This window comes from Lepisosteus oculatus, chromosome 10 (assembly GCF_040954835.1).
Source record: "Lepisosteus oculatus isolate fLepOcu1 chromosome 10, fLepOcu1.hap2, whole genome shotgun sequence".
Lineage (NCBI taxonomy): Eukaryota > Metazoa > Chordata > Actinopteri > Semionotiformes > Lepisosteidae > Lepisosteus > Lepisosteus oculatus.
This window is the reverse complement of record NC_090705.1, coordinates 938,304-955,094: the sequence shown is the minus strand read 5'-3', so window position 1 is coordinate 955,094 and position 16,791 is coordinate 938,304. Positions and strand designations below refer to the sequence as shown.

At 45.1% G+C, this 16,791-nt stretch overlaps 1 protein-coding gene across 2 annotated transcripts in view; it reads left to right on the top strand.

The window, feature by feature from the left end:
• The window catches only part of pde11al (phosphodiesterase 11a, like), a 33,529-nt gene that overhangs the window by 13,839 nt on the left and 2,899 nt on the right, over window positions 1-16,791 (top strand). Inside the window, exons 7-19 of one of the 2 annotated variants that reach the window (XM_006636210.3) lie at window positions 548-623; window positions 768-835; window positions 2,358-2,450; window positions 5,803-5,853; window positions 7,178-7,324; window positions 7,590-7,697; window positions 8,916-9,025; window positions 10,127-10,217; window positions 11,783-11,883; window positions 12,710-12,787; window positions 12,867-12,930; window positions 13,616-13,690; window positions 15,851-15,934. In XM_006636210.3, coding sequence (XP_006636273.1) covers window positions 548-623; window positions 768-835; window positions 2,358-2,450; window positions 5,803-5,853; window positions 7,178-7,324; window positions 7,590-7,697; window positions 8,916-9,025; window positions 10,127-10,217; window positions 11,783-11,883; window positions 12,710-12,787; window positions 12,867-12,930; window positions 13,616-13,690; window positions 15,851-15,934 — 1,146 coding nt within the window. The other variant, XM_069194710.1, reaches the window with a different exon arrangement.

Below are 16,791 nucleotides of genomic sequence, written 5' to 3'. Positions count from 1 at the left end.
AGAACAATGACACCTCCTACTGTGAGTGCCATCACCTACATCACCATACTGGGGCGCTGGATTGCAAATTCTGGCCCCGGGGGAAGAACGCCACCTACTGGCCCACCAGCACCACTCACAGCAGCAGGTTTCTTTTGAGGTCTCCACCCCAGTCCTGACCGGGACCGGCCTTGATCTGACCCGATCGGGCTCCGGGGTGGCAGTGAAGTTGTCAGAACCTGACAGAAGCCGAGTGACTCTCTGGTGGGTTGGAGGAGCTTTCAGGTCCTTCTCATTGGGTCCAGAGTAAAGACACAACCGGCTGTACCGATAGGTGGGAATTTGGGCAGAGTGGAATAAAAACAGTTGGCGATTATAATTCTTAAATTTAGTCTCTCTTTTTTGATTGTTATTAAGAATAGAAAGACAGGAGACTGCACTGCTGTGTGTGCAGTTCTGCTGAAAAACTGAATGGCCTTAGTTAGACCAAGTCAGACTTCAAGAGCACCGAAGCTGGAAACTCCCTCTCTGTGAGAAGGGTCTCGCCTCTGACCGCTGTCTCTTCCAGGCGGACCAGGCCTCTGGGTTCCCCATTCGCTCCGTGCTCTGCGTCCCCATCTGGAACAGGACTCATCAGATTATCGGTGGGTGTGCTGCAGAAATGACCCTGGGCTGGACGGGCCTGCCCACAGGCCCGCCCACTGGCCCACTGTCCCGCAGGCCTACTCACATGTTTACCAGAGGCCTGCAGTGTGCGAATCTCTCATCTGCCTCTTTCTGCCCTGCAGGTGTGGCCCAGATTCTGAATCGACTGGACAGGAAGACGTTTGATGATGCTGATCAAAGGCTCTTTGAGGTACATGTCCTGCCCAGCTGCATGAGGCTGTTGATCTCCTGCATGCAGATGCTGAACTATTTAGTTACTATTTAGACCTAACTATTTAGGAGTAAACTTATTTAGCTCTTCATGGGCCGGTCTTTGCTTGGTGTTGTTCATGCTGAAGAATACAGTTTCTTTCTGTGCCAGAACTGGGTTCAGTGCTTGTTCTGTTTCTGACAGGTCTGAGGCCTGGCCTGGCCCCACTGGAGCATCCATTTACCAGCTCTGCTCACTTCAGAGTGATCTGCATGCATGAAACATTCATAGTGATAACTCAAGCTTAAGGGGTAAACAATAAGAGTCTCTCAGAAATATGCAGTCAAGACAAGTTCGGGCTGCTGTTTCTTCCTTTCCTTCCTTGAGTTAGTAGATTCAAATAATATTAAATCTAATGGGTAAAACCTATTTCTGGTCTAGTTACTGGAAGAAGATTGTTTGCAGAAGCTTTTGAGTTTCATTTTACGTCTTTGTGCCTTTGATAGCTACTAGGGTACCTTCAAGCCGGTGCTTTATTCTGAAATGAGAAGCACATGGCTCTCAGTTTTTGGCTGCTCTCCTGGAAACTGCTTCACTAACTCTTTAGTGACCTCTAGTGGGAATGTTGCTGTATGGCAATTGTTATTATTACTGTTTTATAAATGCACACTAACTAGCATGCAAATCTTTTTCTTCTTTTCAAATCTGAATTCTTCTTTATCTGGCAGAAAGAAAAACTTATAGGGTTCTGTATAACAATGATGGATAATAGATACAACATGGACTAGAATATTACTCGTTTTAGTGATTTCTGTATTTAATTTGATGTGAAATGAAGTGCAGCCCAGCTCTCCTCCCGCTTTCTTCAGACAGCAAACAGTGGCCTTGTCTTCATTTGGAGTGGTTGTTTTTCATACAGTTTGCAGAATGCAGCTTTTCCCGGCCGTGAGAAGTCTCTGCACACAGCTGTAGCTATGAGATATACGTAATGTGCCACAGTCACAGTTCACAGGACAATCACAGACAAGCACTGCCTTCTCCCCTCAGACCGGCCCTGAGCCACACGCGGACCACTTCACTCTGCACCAGGTCTGGAGCTCCTGCCCTCCAGGCTGCAGACACATCGGTCACTGACTAATTCAATGTCATCCCTGTGTGAACAGTAATGACACTTACTGTGGATTAACACATTTGTATACAGTTATGTATCATGTACTCATGATAACTTTTTTTTTTCCCCCTGTGCGTGACAACCTTTAATCCATCCATCCATCCAACTCAGGGTTGCAGAGAAGCCAGAGTCCACCCAGCAAGCAACAGGCACAAGGCAGGGTACACCCTGGACAGGCCACTATCGCAGGTCACACACGCACACGCACACGCACACGCAGGAAATGACAACAATAGTCACTGTTAAATCAGTCTCAAGCACTGCCCTCCTTCCTGCAGGTATGGTCTTGATCTTGCATGCGTGTGGTTTTGAGTGTTTCACTAAAGCCTGAATTTCTGTCTCTCATTTTAGGCTTTTGTCATCTTCTGTGGACTAGGAATCAATAACACCATGATGTACAACCAAGTGAAAAAGACGTGGGCCAAACAGTCTGTTGCTCTTGATGTAAGCTTCTTTAATACACCAAGCATTCAGAGATACTTCGTACCTCTAACTGCAACAGACAGCTGGCAAAGCTACATACTAAACCATGTTTTTACTGTATAGAGGTACAGTACACTGACATGTTACTGAGTTTCCCGAAAATGATTAATCTTAGAGACTAACGAGCAATTTTACGATGTACGTACGTAACGCACGAGCTACTTTTTCGTGCGTTTCCCCAAACCCCTCTTAATCGGTCATTTAACGGGCGAGAATAAAGTACTTCTTTGTTAACCCCGCCCCTGAAGTCGCTTAGCAAAAAGCTAAAACAAAACAATCGATTGACAATACTTTCATTATATGGTGTCGGTTTCGGTCCTTCAGTGGGATGAAATGGTTATGAAAAGGAATATGAAGCATACATGACATCATAATTTAACAATTTAAGCGAAAGCGTATAGATATGCACAAAATGGGACCCTTATTGTTTTTAAGAGAAAATAAAATAAATGACTGACATGCCGTAAAAGAAAACCAAGTTTTACTGTGTGGACGGTGTATGCGTCCTGCACGACGTCTTTGATTTAAAGCAATACTTTTTGTCGCGCTGCAATCGTTAAGAATCACAGTGTTTCATGAGAAAAAAACTGTTATTTATAGTTATTGGGTGTATTGGAATTCAATGGAAAAATTAACTACTAAGCCTGGCATGCGTCACTCAACAAATACAGGATCTATAATCACATTTTAAAACAAGTAGGTCTAAGCTTTACCGTCAACAATCACGACAGAACATAAAACGGTATTCGAAATTCAAATATTGTATCGACCGCGGGTTTGGGTACGGAATGGAGCAGGCGTGGGACTCAGGGAACGGGGCTGAACAACATATTTATGAAGTTGAATCGGGAAAGGTACACACACAGGGACAGGGGTTACAGCGCTGCACCTACACTAACACACACACACCTGAAGGGAAGAGACTGTATCCCAGCCTCCGTCCCACTATATAGTCCCGTAGAACCCAGGTGCTGTTCTCAGCGCGCCCTGCGTAGCGCTACATTTTAAATACATGTTCGGCCCAATGATTTAACTTACATAATGCATTACTGCATTTCATCCTGAAAATAATACCATCTAGTCAAGGATAAAACTTAGCCTTTCTTTTTAACTAAGTGTATTGTAACGGATTGGGGTTCTCTGGCCATGTGCCCTCGCAGCTCCCAAACAAATACAAGTAGAGGGGAAAATACAGATAAAAGAAAGAAAACATAAAAAGAACAAAACAATTAACTGCCAGCGCTAATGAGGTAAATATTTATGTAACCAAGTTATATTTTTACATATATCACATTTTTTCCTTGCTGTGGCATTTTTCACGTTCTTTATGGAATTTAAAAACAATTTAAACCCCACCTCAAAAGTACTAAAAGAGGGAGTATTATTAAAACATTTGACTTATGAATATGAAATTTACCCAAGATGGCAAATTAATTACAGTATAAATAAATGTTCTTTTTTCAGATTTCCTCTTACATCGTACAACAAAATATCAAAATCCTTCATATAAAATTTTAGTGTTCTATATTTCCAGATAATTCCCATGACGTGAATTTAATGTGCTCTGTCTGGCGATCTCTGTCGCTAAAGTTGGCGCAAGAGGTAGCCAGTTTAAGAAGCACTTAGTGATTAACGAGTGGGTCAGGGAAGACGTAGACTACGAAAGATTTAACGTGCTACTTTAGTCACGATGGGTTTTGGGAAACACTCGTCAATTAACGATCGATCTTAAGAGCGAGTTTACGATGTTCTTAGCGCTACGATGCTTTCGGGAAACTCACCCCCAGTTAATCAAAAATCACACCACAATATTTACATTTCAGAACGATTTTCATGCATAAATAGAGTGATGTTTCTTTTGATGCATTATATAAATATAAAGATACATCATGATGTTTAGATACCCCACTGTGGTAGATCCCCTTCTAAGATAGCGTGGCAAAGGATCTCCACGTGAACTGAAACTAACCTCTCGGTCGATTCCGGTTGGCCAGGTGCGCTCATTAACCGTCTTCTTATTTACCGGCGTCCCGACCCGGAAAACGACCGAGGCTGCTACCAGATTTATCCTGTTATAAGCCCTCTGTGACTAGAGAGTTGTTGGTGGGGTGTTTTTTTTTTTTTTTTTTTTTTTTTGAAAACTCACTCACTAAACCGTGAGGGTCCATGAAAGGACAACCTCAGACTGCCTCCAGGAACTGCTTTTATAGGGAGCTGGAGTGTCCAGGTGCCGCCAGTTCAGTGAGTTCCCCGGGAGAATCCGGAGAATGTGGCTCTCCTCAATGGGATGACCCCGTCCCTGGGGAACTCACTCGTGTTTCCAACCCCTGCTTTGCCACACACACATTACTCCGCACTTTTAAAAAAAAGTATTGTACAGAATACTTTTTTAAAAAGTACAGAAGTTTAAAACGTGAATGTAAAAAATGTAAATACAACATGGTCAAAGCCTAGTGCTTGTTTCATTTAGTTTAAATTACACTAGGCCTTTCTAACATAAATATTTAAGCCCCAATTTAATTATTCATGGTACATGCTCTATCCAGATCTATTTTCAGATCATATACGCCATTGAGTTTCTTTAAAGGAAAAGGAAGGTTTCTATGGGACTAATTGGTTCTCAGCTCAAAGATCAGATATCCCCTATCATGCTGTAGCTCCAAACAAGTTTAATCATAAGCCTTAACGTCACTGAAACAGATTCCTCAGCACAGGAATACATAAATAAGAAGTGGAACTTCTGCACTGTGTCCCTCTGCTGAGAAGCCCCTAGTGCTCAACGGGAGGAAGAGGAAGAGAGGGGAAGGCCAGGACTGGCAGCAGGCTGGTAGAAAGTGTGACCCAGGATGATCATTTTCATCAGCACAGCAAGCACACGGCAGTGCTACATTAGAAGAAACATTCTGATCTAATGACCATAATGCAACACACGATGGGGTATGAAATATAGCTGTTTTAATGTAGTAGCACACTGAGTCCTGCAACATGTTTATTGAAAAATGCACAAGGAAATGAACAACAAGCAGTTTTAGTTCCAGGGGATGTTGGCTTGGATGATGCACATTGGAAAAATGTAATGACTGTTTGCAATAGAGCCAAACTTTAAAAGTTTGTCACTTAACCATCCTTTATAACAAGATTTAAATGCAGTTCTACTGATGGCAATGGGAGTGCTGTTTTCTTTCCCAGTAAACACATTTCGAAGGTGTTCAATTTGATTTGTTCATGCCATCTCTCTCAAAGTGAGTGTGGCAAAGAGAGAGAGACACAGTTGTCACCGACACAATGGCTTCTGTGCATTTCTGTCTCGCAGATGCTGTCTTATCACGCCACCTGCTCGAAGGTCGAAGTGGACAGACTTAAGGTAACTTCAAGTGCCAGCAGGTGTTGTGTTGTTTTGTACTATGAAAAACACCTAACTCAGTGGCACACAGGTCAGGTTGAAAGCGATTTCAATAAAGGTGTTAATAAAAAGACAACCGTTAACGTGTGCAACGACTTTCACAATGAATTACATCACCTGAATTCAGACCTAAGGTGAGTCTTAATGGCAGCCCTGTCGGTTTCAATTACTGCAGCAGTGTCTGTGTTGATGTGAAATACGCAGTAGGCTCAGTCAATGTGTGTCTTGGCAGGTGTTTATGTACAGAGGCCTGGATTACTGCGTTCAGAAACATAATCGCGCCTGGACTATAAATCTATCTGAAGATTATTACAGAAACATAGTTCCTCTCCAGCTAACTGCTGCTGTATAAATAATACAGAACAACATCGCTGGCAGCAGAGCAGGTGTCATGGGGTCACTAAATATTAGTGCACCAAGAAGAAATTGAATATGTTAACTTCTGAGTTTTTCTGCTCGTTTTAAAATGCATTTGATGTTGTAATTGGTTTTCTGTAAGTGGTGCAGCTGTAAGAAAGAGCTCTCTTGTGGAATATAAAATGGGTAGCAGTAACAAAGAAGCGCTTGAATTAAATATCTTATATTGTTCATGTTGGTGACAGCCAGATGTTTGCGTTTCCCTTCAAACGGACACTATGCTGTATGTTTAGAGCCATGGTCACAGTCCGGATGTGTAAGCAGCTCTGCTTTATCTGATCACCTCACGTGGTTCCCTCATGTCTTATCGTGTGGCTCTGGCCTGCCCAGGAGATGTGTACAGTGTGTGTTCTTGCTACTTCCATTTCTGTTTGCTACTCCCCCTGCTTTGGAATAACAAAACTGTGGTCCACCTTTTCTTAAATCTGCTCAGTTAGACGTCATACCACTCTTTCAGATGAGGTGCTGGGTATACGTTCTCACCCACAGCAGTGGTGCGAAGCCTGGTGTCTCTCCTGCTCTGGTCTGCTGTGCAGTGGGGCTGGCAGTGCAGGAGGCCGCTGTGTGTTAGCCCGGAGGGCTGCTCGGCTTGAGTGGCAGCAGCCCTCCTGTATGTGAAGGGATTTTCAGGACTCTTACGGACTACTGCTCCCACTAATTACAATAATCACACTATGTGCTGAATGTTACGTTAAATTAGAGTCCACTAAAGAGCATCAGGCCCAGCTCCTGTCTCAGGGTGTAATTCTGTCCTGATACTTTCCCCACATGTCAGCAATTTATTATATAGTAGGGCTTGTAAAAATAAGAATTCAACATGCAATTCCTTAGACACTGTATGATTTAAGGTCTGTTATTTTTCTTTCAGGCAGCTAAAATCCCTCTAGTCACTGAGCTGGGAATCGATCAATTCTACTTCAACGACTTTTCTCTCGATAGCGACGCGATGATCACAGCTTCGCTCAGGATGTTCCTGGAACTGGGAATTGTCCAGAAATTCAAAATTGACTATGAGGTAATGCAACAAAATGAGTGAAGTGATGTCTCCCTTTTGAAAACAGTTGCCATCACCAATGATTTGACATGCCCACCTGATTTAGACCAGCTTTATGCCTCACAGTGAGAAAGAGGTTATAAATGACAGGGGGCCTATCCAGCCAGTTTGGTTGCTGGTAGCTGATCCCAGAATCTTACCTGGTACAAATTTACAGGGAGGAAGAGTTGATTTCAGAAAACAGAAATTCAGCAGAATGGTAACCCGCGGTGCACTCTTCTCCCAGGTCCTGTGCCGCTGGCTGCTCACGGTGAGGAAGAACTACCGCCAGGTGGCGTACCATAACTGGCGCCATGCCTTCAACGTGTCCCAGTGCATGTTTGTCATGATCACGGTAGGCAAGCCCGTTCCTGCCCGGTCCTGCCCCCTCCCCTCCGTGGGCTGCACGCGTGCCCTGCTGTCGCCCGTCTGACCCCCCTGCCGGGGCGAAGACAAGTGCTATCAGAGACAAAAGGCATCACAGACGGAAAACTCCTAAGAGCCAGCAGGGACAGAGCACCATCCGTATTGTAGTACGTGAGGGGCGTGTTCAGTGTGGAGGCGAAGCCCTGGCGAGTCACAGCTGGACCGCCGTAGGCTGATGAAGAGCAGCTGTACAGGCAATGTTTAACCACGCTGGACACCCCTCCGACGGGGCGAGCAGGCTCCCACCCCGCAAGGGGAGCTACACTATACTGGCAGCCCCGGAGGGGGACTGTACCCGAGCGTGAGGTCGGCCCTTTTCTTTTCTTGTCGCCTGTCCCGCTGTGCAGTTTCACCTGGGCAGGCCGTTTTATTTGTATTTATTTTGGCCCTGCGCTCCCTGCGCTCCCTGCGCTCCCAGACTGGACCCCGCTAGATAGGGAATAGTCCAGTCCAATCCCCACCTCCAAGTGGGGTCCTTTTCCAGGCTGGACCCTGTTAGTCCAGCCTGGGTGATGTTTTGAACAGACGGCGTAGAGCCGGTTTTTGCAACGGCGCAAGTTTGTATTTTTCCTTTTTTGTTGGTTTTTCGATTCCCGCTGGCCTCACACCGGAGCCTCCGCCTCCTCAGACGGGGCGTCGACTCGTACCGGTGCTCGCCGCGGCTCCTCCCACTGCCACACTGCTACGGTATTTATGGGGATTCATGGGGAAATGTGATGTGACTAGAAACGAGAATGAAACCAGCCGCACCAGCCTGCAGTCTAGAAGGTGCAAGGCCAGGTGGGATCTGTATATAAAATAAAGGGTGTTGTGAATAATAGAATGGCAGTAAAGACATAACTGGGGCTCGGTGTACATTTCTCAGTGGATTTCCACTTTTCTAACACGGCCATGTCAGAAAGCTCGGATTCCAGAACAGCCTCTGACACTCCCAGCCCCTCCATATCCACAGCTCCTTCGTCCCAGGGATGGTCTCTGGAGGTGAGAAGGAGTTTGGATGTTTATGCACTGGGAACGTAACTATGCCTTACTGCCACCTCTGATCTTCTTCAATAATCACTCAAGACTGAGACTGGGCCGGCTCGGGTTATTGAAGACTTTCCGGGAGAGTGAGCCGCTCAAGCTGCTGTCTCTCGTCTCCCCTCAGACGGCCCGTTTCCAGGACATCCTCTCCGACTCTGAAATCTTAGCTCTGATGGTGGGCTGTCTCTGCCATGACCTGGACCACAGGGGGACAAACAACGCCTTCCAGGCCAAGTGCGTACACAGTCCGCATTAAACCTCCTGGGCCGGCCGCCCGCCAAGCCAGTTCTGAAATTCTGAATTTTTTTAATTTCAGCTGTTGCTTCTGCAGTGTTTGCTGATCCTCCTAATTTGGTCTCCTCTGCAAACGTGACTAGTTTACCAACTATTCCAGAATCTAGATCATTGGTGTGAGATTGGGAAGAGCTGTGGTCCCAGTACAGATCCGTGTGGTACTCCACTGATTGCTGCCCATCACACTAATCTGAGCACTCCCACTCTATCTATACTCTATTCTCTATCAATGTACCCCCGGGGTTCCCAGCACAGGTCCTGGGCAATCCTGCGCCTACTGGTTTTCAATCCAGCCAGGATCTTGACTTAACAGAAACCCTAATTGAATGAACAAGTTCCTTGTTTGGAACCTGGCAAGTTAAATTCTACTAAACAATTGGAAATTGCAAGTTACTTTCATGACACAATAGTTAAAATCAACTTCTAGCATGGTTAGGAACTGAAAACAATTTAGGAATGTAAAGAAATTCTACTATTATGTCAATCTAGGGCTCTTCTCTGTAAGCGCAGCTGGGATGAAGCAGGAAACAGGGTCCCTAGGACCAGTGCTGGGAACCCTATATCAACCTGCTCTTGATCCAGATACTTGCATGACCTTGACTGCCTGCTGCCTGCCATTGAAGAATTAGTGTTGTATGAGGGACTTTATCAAAAGCCTTTAAAAAAAACTAAATACACCACATCATATTTTCTGTCCTTTACTGCTCCTGTTTGCTCAAAGAACTCTCAACCAATAAGACGAGTTAAGTATGACTTACCGTACTATACCAAAACCTTGCATGTAATAGAAGTCAGACTCATTGGTGTATAATTACTTGGGTCTGTTTTGTGTCCTTTTTTAATGGACGAGAATGATGTTAGCAGTTTTCCATTCAGTGGGTATTAGCCCTATCTTGAGTGACTGTCTCTCTCTCTCTGTCACCCTATCTCTGTGTATGTATCCCCCTCTCTCTGTATGTATCCCCCTCTCTCTGTGTGTGTATTCCTCTATCCGTTTGTGTATCCCCCTCTCTCTGTGTGTGTATCCCCCTCTCTCTGAAGGACAGGGTCTGCTCTGGCTCAGCTCTATGGAACCTCGGCCACCCTGGAACACCATCACTTCAACCATGCGGTGATGATCCTGCAGAGTGAGGTAACATTGTGCTCCTTCTGCAGCGTCCTGAAACATCTCCAGTTTACACCACTAAATAGACAAGATCCCTGGGCATGTACAGCGCCATATTCTGCCATTCAGAATGAGGCAAAAACACTTCTGGTGACGTGAAGTGTTCTTATCACATAGAAAACAAGCAGGCTTGTGAATACATCTCCTTTCAATACAGTAGAAATATTACTCTTGACTTTGAGACATTTTTGGCAACAAATACTACTTGTTAACTCTGAATGCAGATCGTGCTGAAACGTTTCTGCCGTGAAATGTCTGCTGCACATTAGTCATTACAGTGAGCAGTGAGCAGGAAGGGCCAAATCATGTCACACTTTGTGCAAACTCTTGCTCTTGCCCATGATGAGACCAGGGGTTTTCAACAGCATGTCAACTTTCACAAAGTTCATGATTTTGTGCTCAATTTGGAATTAGCAAAATTTTGCAATACCGTCAATTAATTTATTTCGTTACTGGGATTTGAGGACCAGTCAGAGAACGTGGGACTGCAGTTCCCCTTTCAGTCTCCGTCTGACTGCTAAAATTAACTGTCCCTCTGGTTCTGTGGTGCTACAGGTCTGCAAACAACTGGTTACTGAAATCGTACAGAAAATTTAATCATGTCTTCAGTGATTTGGGGGGTGCAGTGCCTTAGCAGTTAGCACTGCTGTCTCACAGCTTTTGGGTCTTGGGTTTGATTCCGGACTGCAGAACCTGCTGTGTGGAGTTTGCAAGCTCTCCCCTTGTTTGTGTGCATTTACACTGGGTGCTCTGAGCTCCACCCTCCTCCTGGCCTGTATGTCTGAACCCTGGTCATTACTGGCGTCCAGTCCAGGGTGTAGTAGTGTGCTTCCGGGATGGGCTCTAGGCATCTTTTCTGATAATCAATGGATGAATAGATGTCATGTTTAAAAAAAAAAACAGAAAATGTAGTGGAGACAGAATCTTGCGACACGTTTTCTCCTCAGCTAGCAGTGAAGAAATGAAATACAGTAACAAGTCAGGGACCAGATCAGATGCACCAGTAAACCAGAGTGAACAGTGATTATTGCCCAGGCAATCGCAGTAAAGAATGTGGTCTGGACCTCTGTCATCACTGGGCTGCAGGCTCAAGTCCCATCCAGCAGTCTGTGAAGGAAAGTTCAGCAAGAATCTCCCCTCAACTCTGCAGCTCTAACCTGGAGTCCTCCATGATGTCACTTCCTGAAACACTGCAAAAATCACAGGGAGCCCCTCTCTTCATCGCATTTATTCTCTTTTGAATCCCTCCTCCTCCTCCCGTCCCCCTGGTCCACTCACACTGCAGGCGTCCTGATTTCCGCCTCAGTGAGGGCGGCGGTTCTCCTCCGAGCGGGCTGAGCCAGACCTCTTACGCCTGCCTTTGGAAATAAACTTTTATAACGCATTGGGTCGTTATTCCTCGAGAACTCTTGCCTATCTATAGAAATCAGGGAATCTCAGGACCCACAGCTCTGTACGTCAGGTGAAGTTTACTTGTGTTGCTGACAGAACTTTTCTCAGCAATTTGTTTCACATGACGTTATTATTTACAGGGTCATAACATCTTTGCCAATCTCTGTTCCAAAGAATACAGCAACATGATGCAGCTACTTAAACAAGCCATCCTGGCGACAGACCTCACCTTATATTTTCAGTGAGTAGTATGTCTTTTAATTATGGTTGTACTACTGTATATACTGGTTTTACACTAGAATAGGTCATTACTGGCTGTCACAGATGGCCGATGAAGGGTTGTTAAGTTTCATCAGGATCCTTTTTCGATTTGCACAGTTGAGATCCGGGTGAGCTGGGAGAGACTCGTCTCCCTTCAGACTGAAGCCATGCCTTGCTGGAGGCATGCTGGGAGCTGGCTTCCTTACCTCGACAGCTACCGTTCCTTATCTCAGAGCAGGACTGATTTGTTTACAGTCCAGGTGGGAGGCTGAGAAAAATGGGCTGAATGGTAATTTGTTCAGAGCTTTCAATATAATAGATGTTGCGGAAAACTGGAAGAAGCTACCCAGACTTGCTGTTGACGCCGATGCCCTGATTTCTTTCAAGAAACAGCAGGATGGCGTCCTCAGATCAATCAGCTTTTAGATACCAAACAGACTAGATGGGCCGAATGGCCTCCTCTCATTTATAACTGTTCTTCTGCTCTAATGAAGCAACTTCTCTGTTCATTCCACCTGTTTGTTTTACATGTAACCTTTGAACATTTCATCGTTCACTTTCTAGCTCTGTGATAGAAACAGTTCCTCGCATGGAGAATCAGAACAGGCTGTAAGGCTCTACTCTACTAGAGCTCACCTCTGTACAGCAGTGTGTCATCACAGAGAGCACCGTCTGCCAGTCTGCCTTCTGCTGGTCTAGAGCACATCTCTGTTCTCTGTGCCATTGGGTGAACCAGTGCTTTGCGCCAACTTGTTCAAACCTGTGAAGATATTGAATGCCTTACACTTTTCCACTGCATGATTTAGGAAAAGAAGCAAGTTCTTTGAGTATGTGCTGTCGGGGGACTTCAACTGGACGAATGAGGAGCACAGAGAATTCCTGAGGTGAATATAATGTTCATCAGTAGACTACTCCTTACCTTGCTAGAAGACTGGGACTAATATTAACCTCTACTGTCCTCAGATCTCTGCTCATGACTGCATGCGATTTAGGAGCTGTGACACGTCCATGGGAAATCTCTAAACAGGTGAGTTACAAAGCTATCTTTCCTGATCCCAGGCACAACACTTGAAATCCACTTGAATAATTTCACGTGAAAGGGCATCGCAGCGGCACAGCCGATTCCAGGCTGGAGCACCTTCTGTGTGGAGACTGCACGTGCCCCTGTGTCTGTTGAGGTTTTTCCAAGTGCACCAGTCTCATTCCACCTTCCAAAGATTTGCAGGCTGGGGAAATCGGTGTCTCTGATTATTGTGTGTTTGTGTATGTGCCGGTCCTTGTGAGCGCATGTGTGCGTGTGAATATGTGTGCGCGTGTGTGAATATGTGTGCACGTGTATGTGTGTGTGTGCAGGTGCACGTTCCCCTCAGTGGACTGGTGTCCCATCCAAGTTGTGGTCCTTCCTTGAGCCCTGTGTCTCTCCCGTTAGGCACTGGCCTCCCGTGAGCCTCTACAGAAGGAAGTGGCTCTGGAGAGGCCTATCAGTTCATACTGTACATCAGATTATACTGAGTTTAAAGTTGCAGTCTCAGAACCCTGGGTCCCCTCTGGTGCTCTAGACTTTAGAGCCAAGCAGGTCACTATATTGAGGAGATAACAGCCCACCCTGGAGCAGCAGAGAAACCGCGAGCAGAGAGAACAGAACACTCCGTATTAAAACACACATCTGGCAGCGCTGGTGGGTCCCACTTCCTTCCCTTGTGCTGTTTCAGGTCGCAGAGCTGGTGACCAGTGAGTTTTTTGAACAAGGGGACAGAGAGAGATCAGAGCTGAAGCTTACACCATCTGTAAGTAAGCCCACTTGTTGGAAATAATAATTTACTGGTATATCAACAATGCATTTGGAATGTCTTTCCAAAATCTGTGTAAATGAATAGAGTTGATTTTCTTTCAGAGGACATTTTCATACCCTTAATCCCAGTTTTATACCATGTTTAGTCTTAAATTTCATCCCAATGCCTCGGTATAATGACAGGAACAGTCTGCTGAAAGAGGTGCCAGCTGCTAAACTGAGGTCCCCTCCTCAATGAAAACTGCTTTGACATCTCCCTGGATACAAATACCAGGAATTTTTATTAATAATCTTATTAAGACAGATAGACAGAAAAGTACACTTGTATGAGTTTAACTTCAGTGCACACTTGCTCTACAAGGGGAAAGTTTCTGATCCTGAAACCAAAACTCACAAGGTCTGGAAAGATCGTCACCAATCCTCATCACAACCTGAAATCCCCTTTGTGTGCCAAGGCCTTTTAGAAATCACACCCATTACAAGGTTTGTGTCGACTACAGCAATACTCGGTGGTGCTGGTGCCAGGCCCCCTGAGGGTTCTGAATACCTGACGTTCGTGCAGGCGGGAGGGGCTGAGTCTTCTCGTGACCCGCAAGCCGAGGCAGCTGTCCCGCGGGACAGCAGACTCTGGGCCCAGGGCAGCTGGGCCCAGAGTCTGCTGGCCGGCGAATCGAGCTGCTTGTGGTTATGGCTCATAACACAGGGCCTCGTCACACTTCAGCAAAGCACACTGCATCTGCCCACTGCTGGAGAGTGAACAAGACACCTCCCGCACTCGTCTGTCCCTCTGGGCTCCGGCCAGCACCTGTGCCAAAAACAAGCAAGAATGTGGAGACAAGAAGCCCCGTCGTGTCTTTAATCTCAGCTGATCTGGTCAGTCGTAAAGTACTTGTCCTTGGAGACTCCTGTTCTGTTTAACATGCAAAGTCATGCAAATCCTTTCTAATCGGCTCCATATGCTACACATACAGCACACATCCTGTTATTGTGTGACCTTGCATCACTCTTCATCGTGTTGTGACTCTCCTGCCCTCGCTCCCGTCACCTGACCTTGCTCGGAGCTCGCAGGGATGTGGTGTAATTCCAGACTGGAAAGTCATGAGCGGCCAAAACATTCAGCTCGGCTCCAGAGTCCTTTCTGCAGATTTGCCCTGACAAATATTTCCTTTCCCACGTGTTGTTGTCTGACTGGCTTGCCCTAGAGTTTCTGAGCTGCTCAGATCAAGCTCTAAGCTCCAGCCTGCCATTTCCAGCACAGAGAGCTCAGGATTTATTGTTTGTGTGGCCGAATAGCACGCTTTTTCTCAGATGTATCCCTCAGCAGATAAGCCTGGCGCCTTAAAAGTTACAGCTAATATGGACTGACTTACAGCTCTAAATCTGACTGTCAGTGCCTTCCAATTAAAACAGCAAACTCAGCCCCTTTATTTTCTTAGTAACCCGGGAGACATCTGAAAATTCTGCTAGGATGAGGCCAAACTGACCTAATTAATGAGTGTCTCAAATTTTAAAGTTTCGTGCCTTCAACTTTATTTATGTACATGAAAGCAGTCAAACAGGGCAGCTGTTTTGCATTTCAGTTTTTAATCAAGATATAATTTATGCTTGTTTTCCATGTTTAGTACAGGATTTAAGTAACATGCCTTCACTGTGCTTTCACTTCCCAAGGGCTTGTAAATTTGCTTATAATGTGGTGAGACGTTTCTTCTACACAGGAACATCAGAAAGACTGCAGTAGGCTTCCACTGCGGTGGCAAATGTCAGCAATGATCCTTTCAGCTCTAAATCCATTTTTATTTCGCTTTTATGTGGATGCTTAACACGGTCGTCACTAAAGGCAATAAAACAATGTTGAAAAATAAACAGAAAGTTAGTTTATCACTTTTTTAATCCTAGTTCCTTTCTCATTAAAACTTCTCTTGAAACAGGAGGCTGTGTTCGGAAAGTTAGCTAGCAGATATATTTTTTGAGAAAACAAAGGTGAAAGTGAACATAACACTTAGTATAGTATTGGTGACTGAAAAGATTTTTCACCATATTTCCATGAAGTAACTGTGGGTTTAAAAAGAGATACTGTATTCAACATTGTGTGTATCAGTGACAGGGCCAGCAACATCTACAAACAGTAAGAACAGTTAACTGATGTCTCCTACAGGCGATCTTCGACCGTAACAGGAAGGATGAGCTGCCTGCCCTGCAGCTGGAGTGGATTGATGGCATCTGTAAGCCCCTCTATGAGGTACAGTGCAGTACATTCCTGATCCCTGCTCACAGTGTGTAGATTCATGATCCCTCTTCACAGTGCAGTACATTCCTGATCCCTGCTCACTGTGTAGATTTATGATCCCTCCACAGAGCCTGTAGATTCACAATCCCTTCTCAGAGTGTGTAGATTACTGCTTCCTGTTCACAGTGCTGCAGATTACTGATCTCTAGCTCAGTTTTTAATCCTGAGAAAAAGTATCTGTTTTTTCTACCTGCATTTCACACTCTGCACTTGTCTGAATGATGGGTTTCTGACCGGTCCTGTAGTGTGGTTTTTCCCTTTCTGATGTAGGAGGTGCATTCTGCTGCTCGATCAGTGTTATTCGTTGACATTAAACAGGCAGATCAGTGGTGCTCATGCAGGTCCCACTGGTACTTCAGTAATTATCTCACTGTGAGATAAACCCTTCTCATCACTGGTAAGCATCCATTAACCCATCTTTAATTCAACGCAGATGATTGCCATCTGTAACTGGAGATTTAATCTTTTATGAAGAACTTCTAAAAGGTGTTCTAACTGTCAATACAACATATCACATGCTTTGTGTGTATCTGTTACTATTGCTGTTTGTTCAAAGAACTCTTAAGAGGTTTGTCATGAAAGACCTGTCTTTTCTAAATCCATGTTGGATATTCCCAAGGATACTTATCCCATTATTTAGATAACTTTTTCCATACATTTTTACATAAATTTACATGTAAGGTGTAAAGACATCAGACATTGTGGTCTATAATTACATATTTCAGTTATGTCACCCTTTTCGTTATGTCTGATATAGTTTTCCCATCAGTGGGTTCTAACCCTGTCCGTAGCACCTGCCGGACAATACA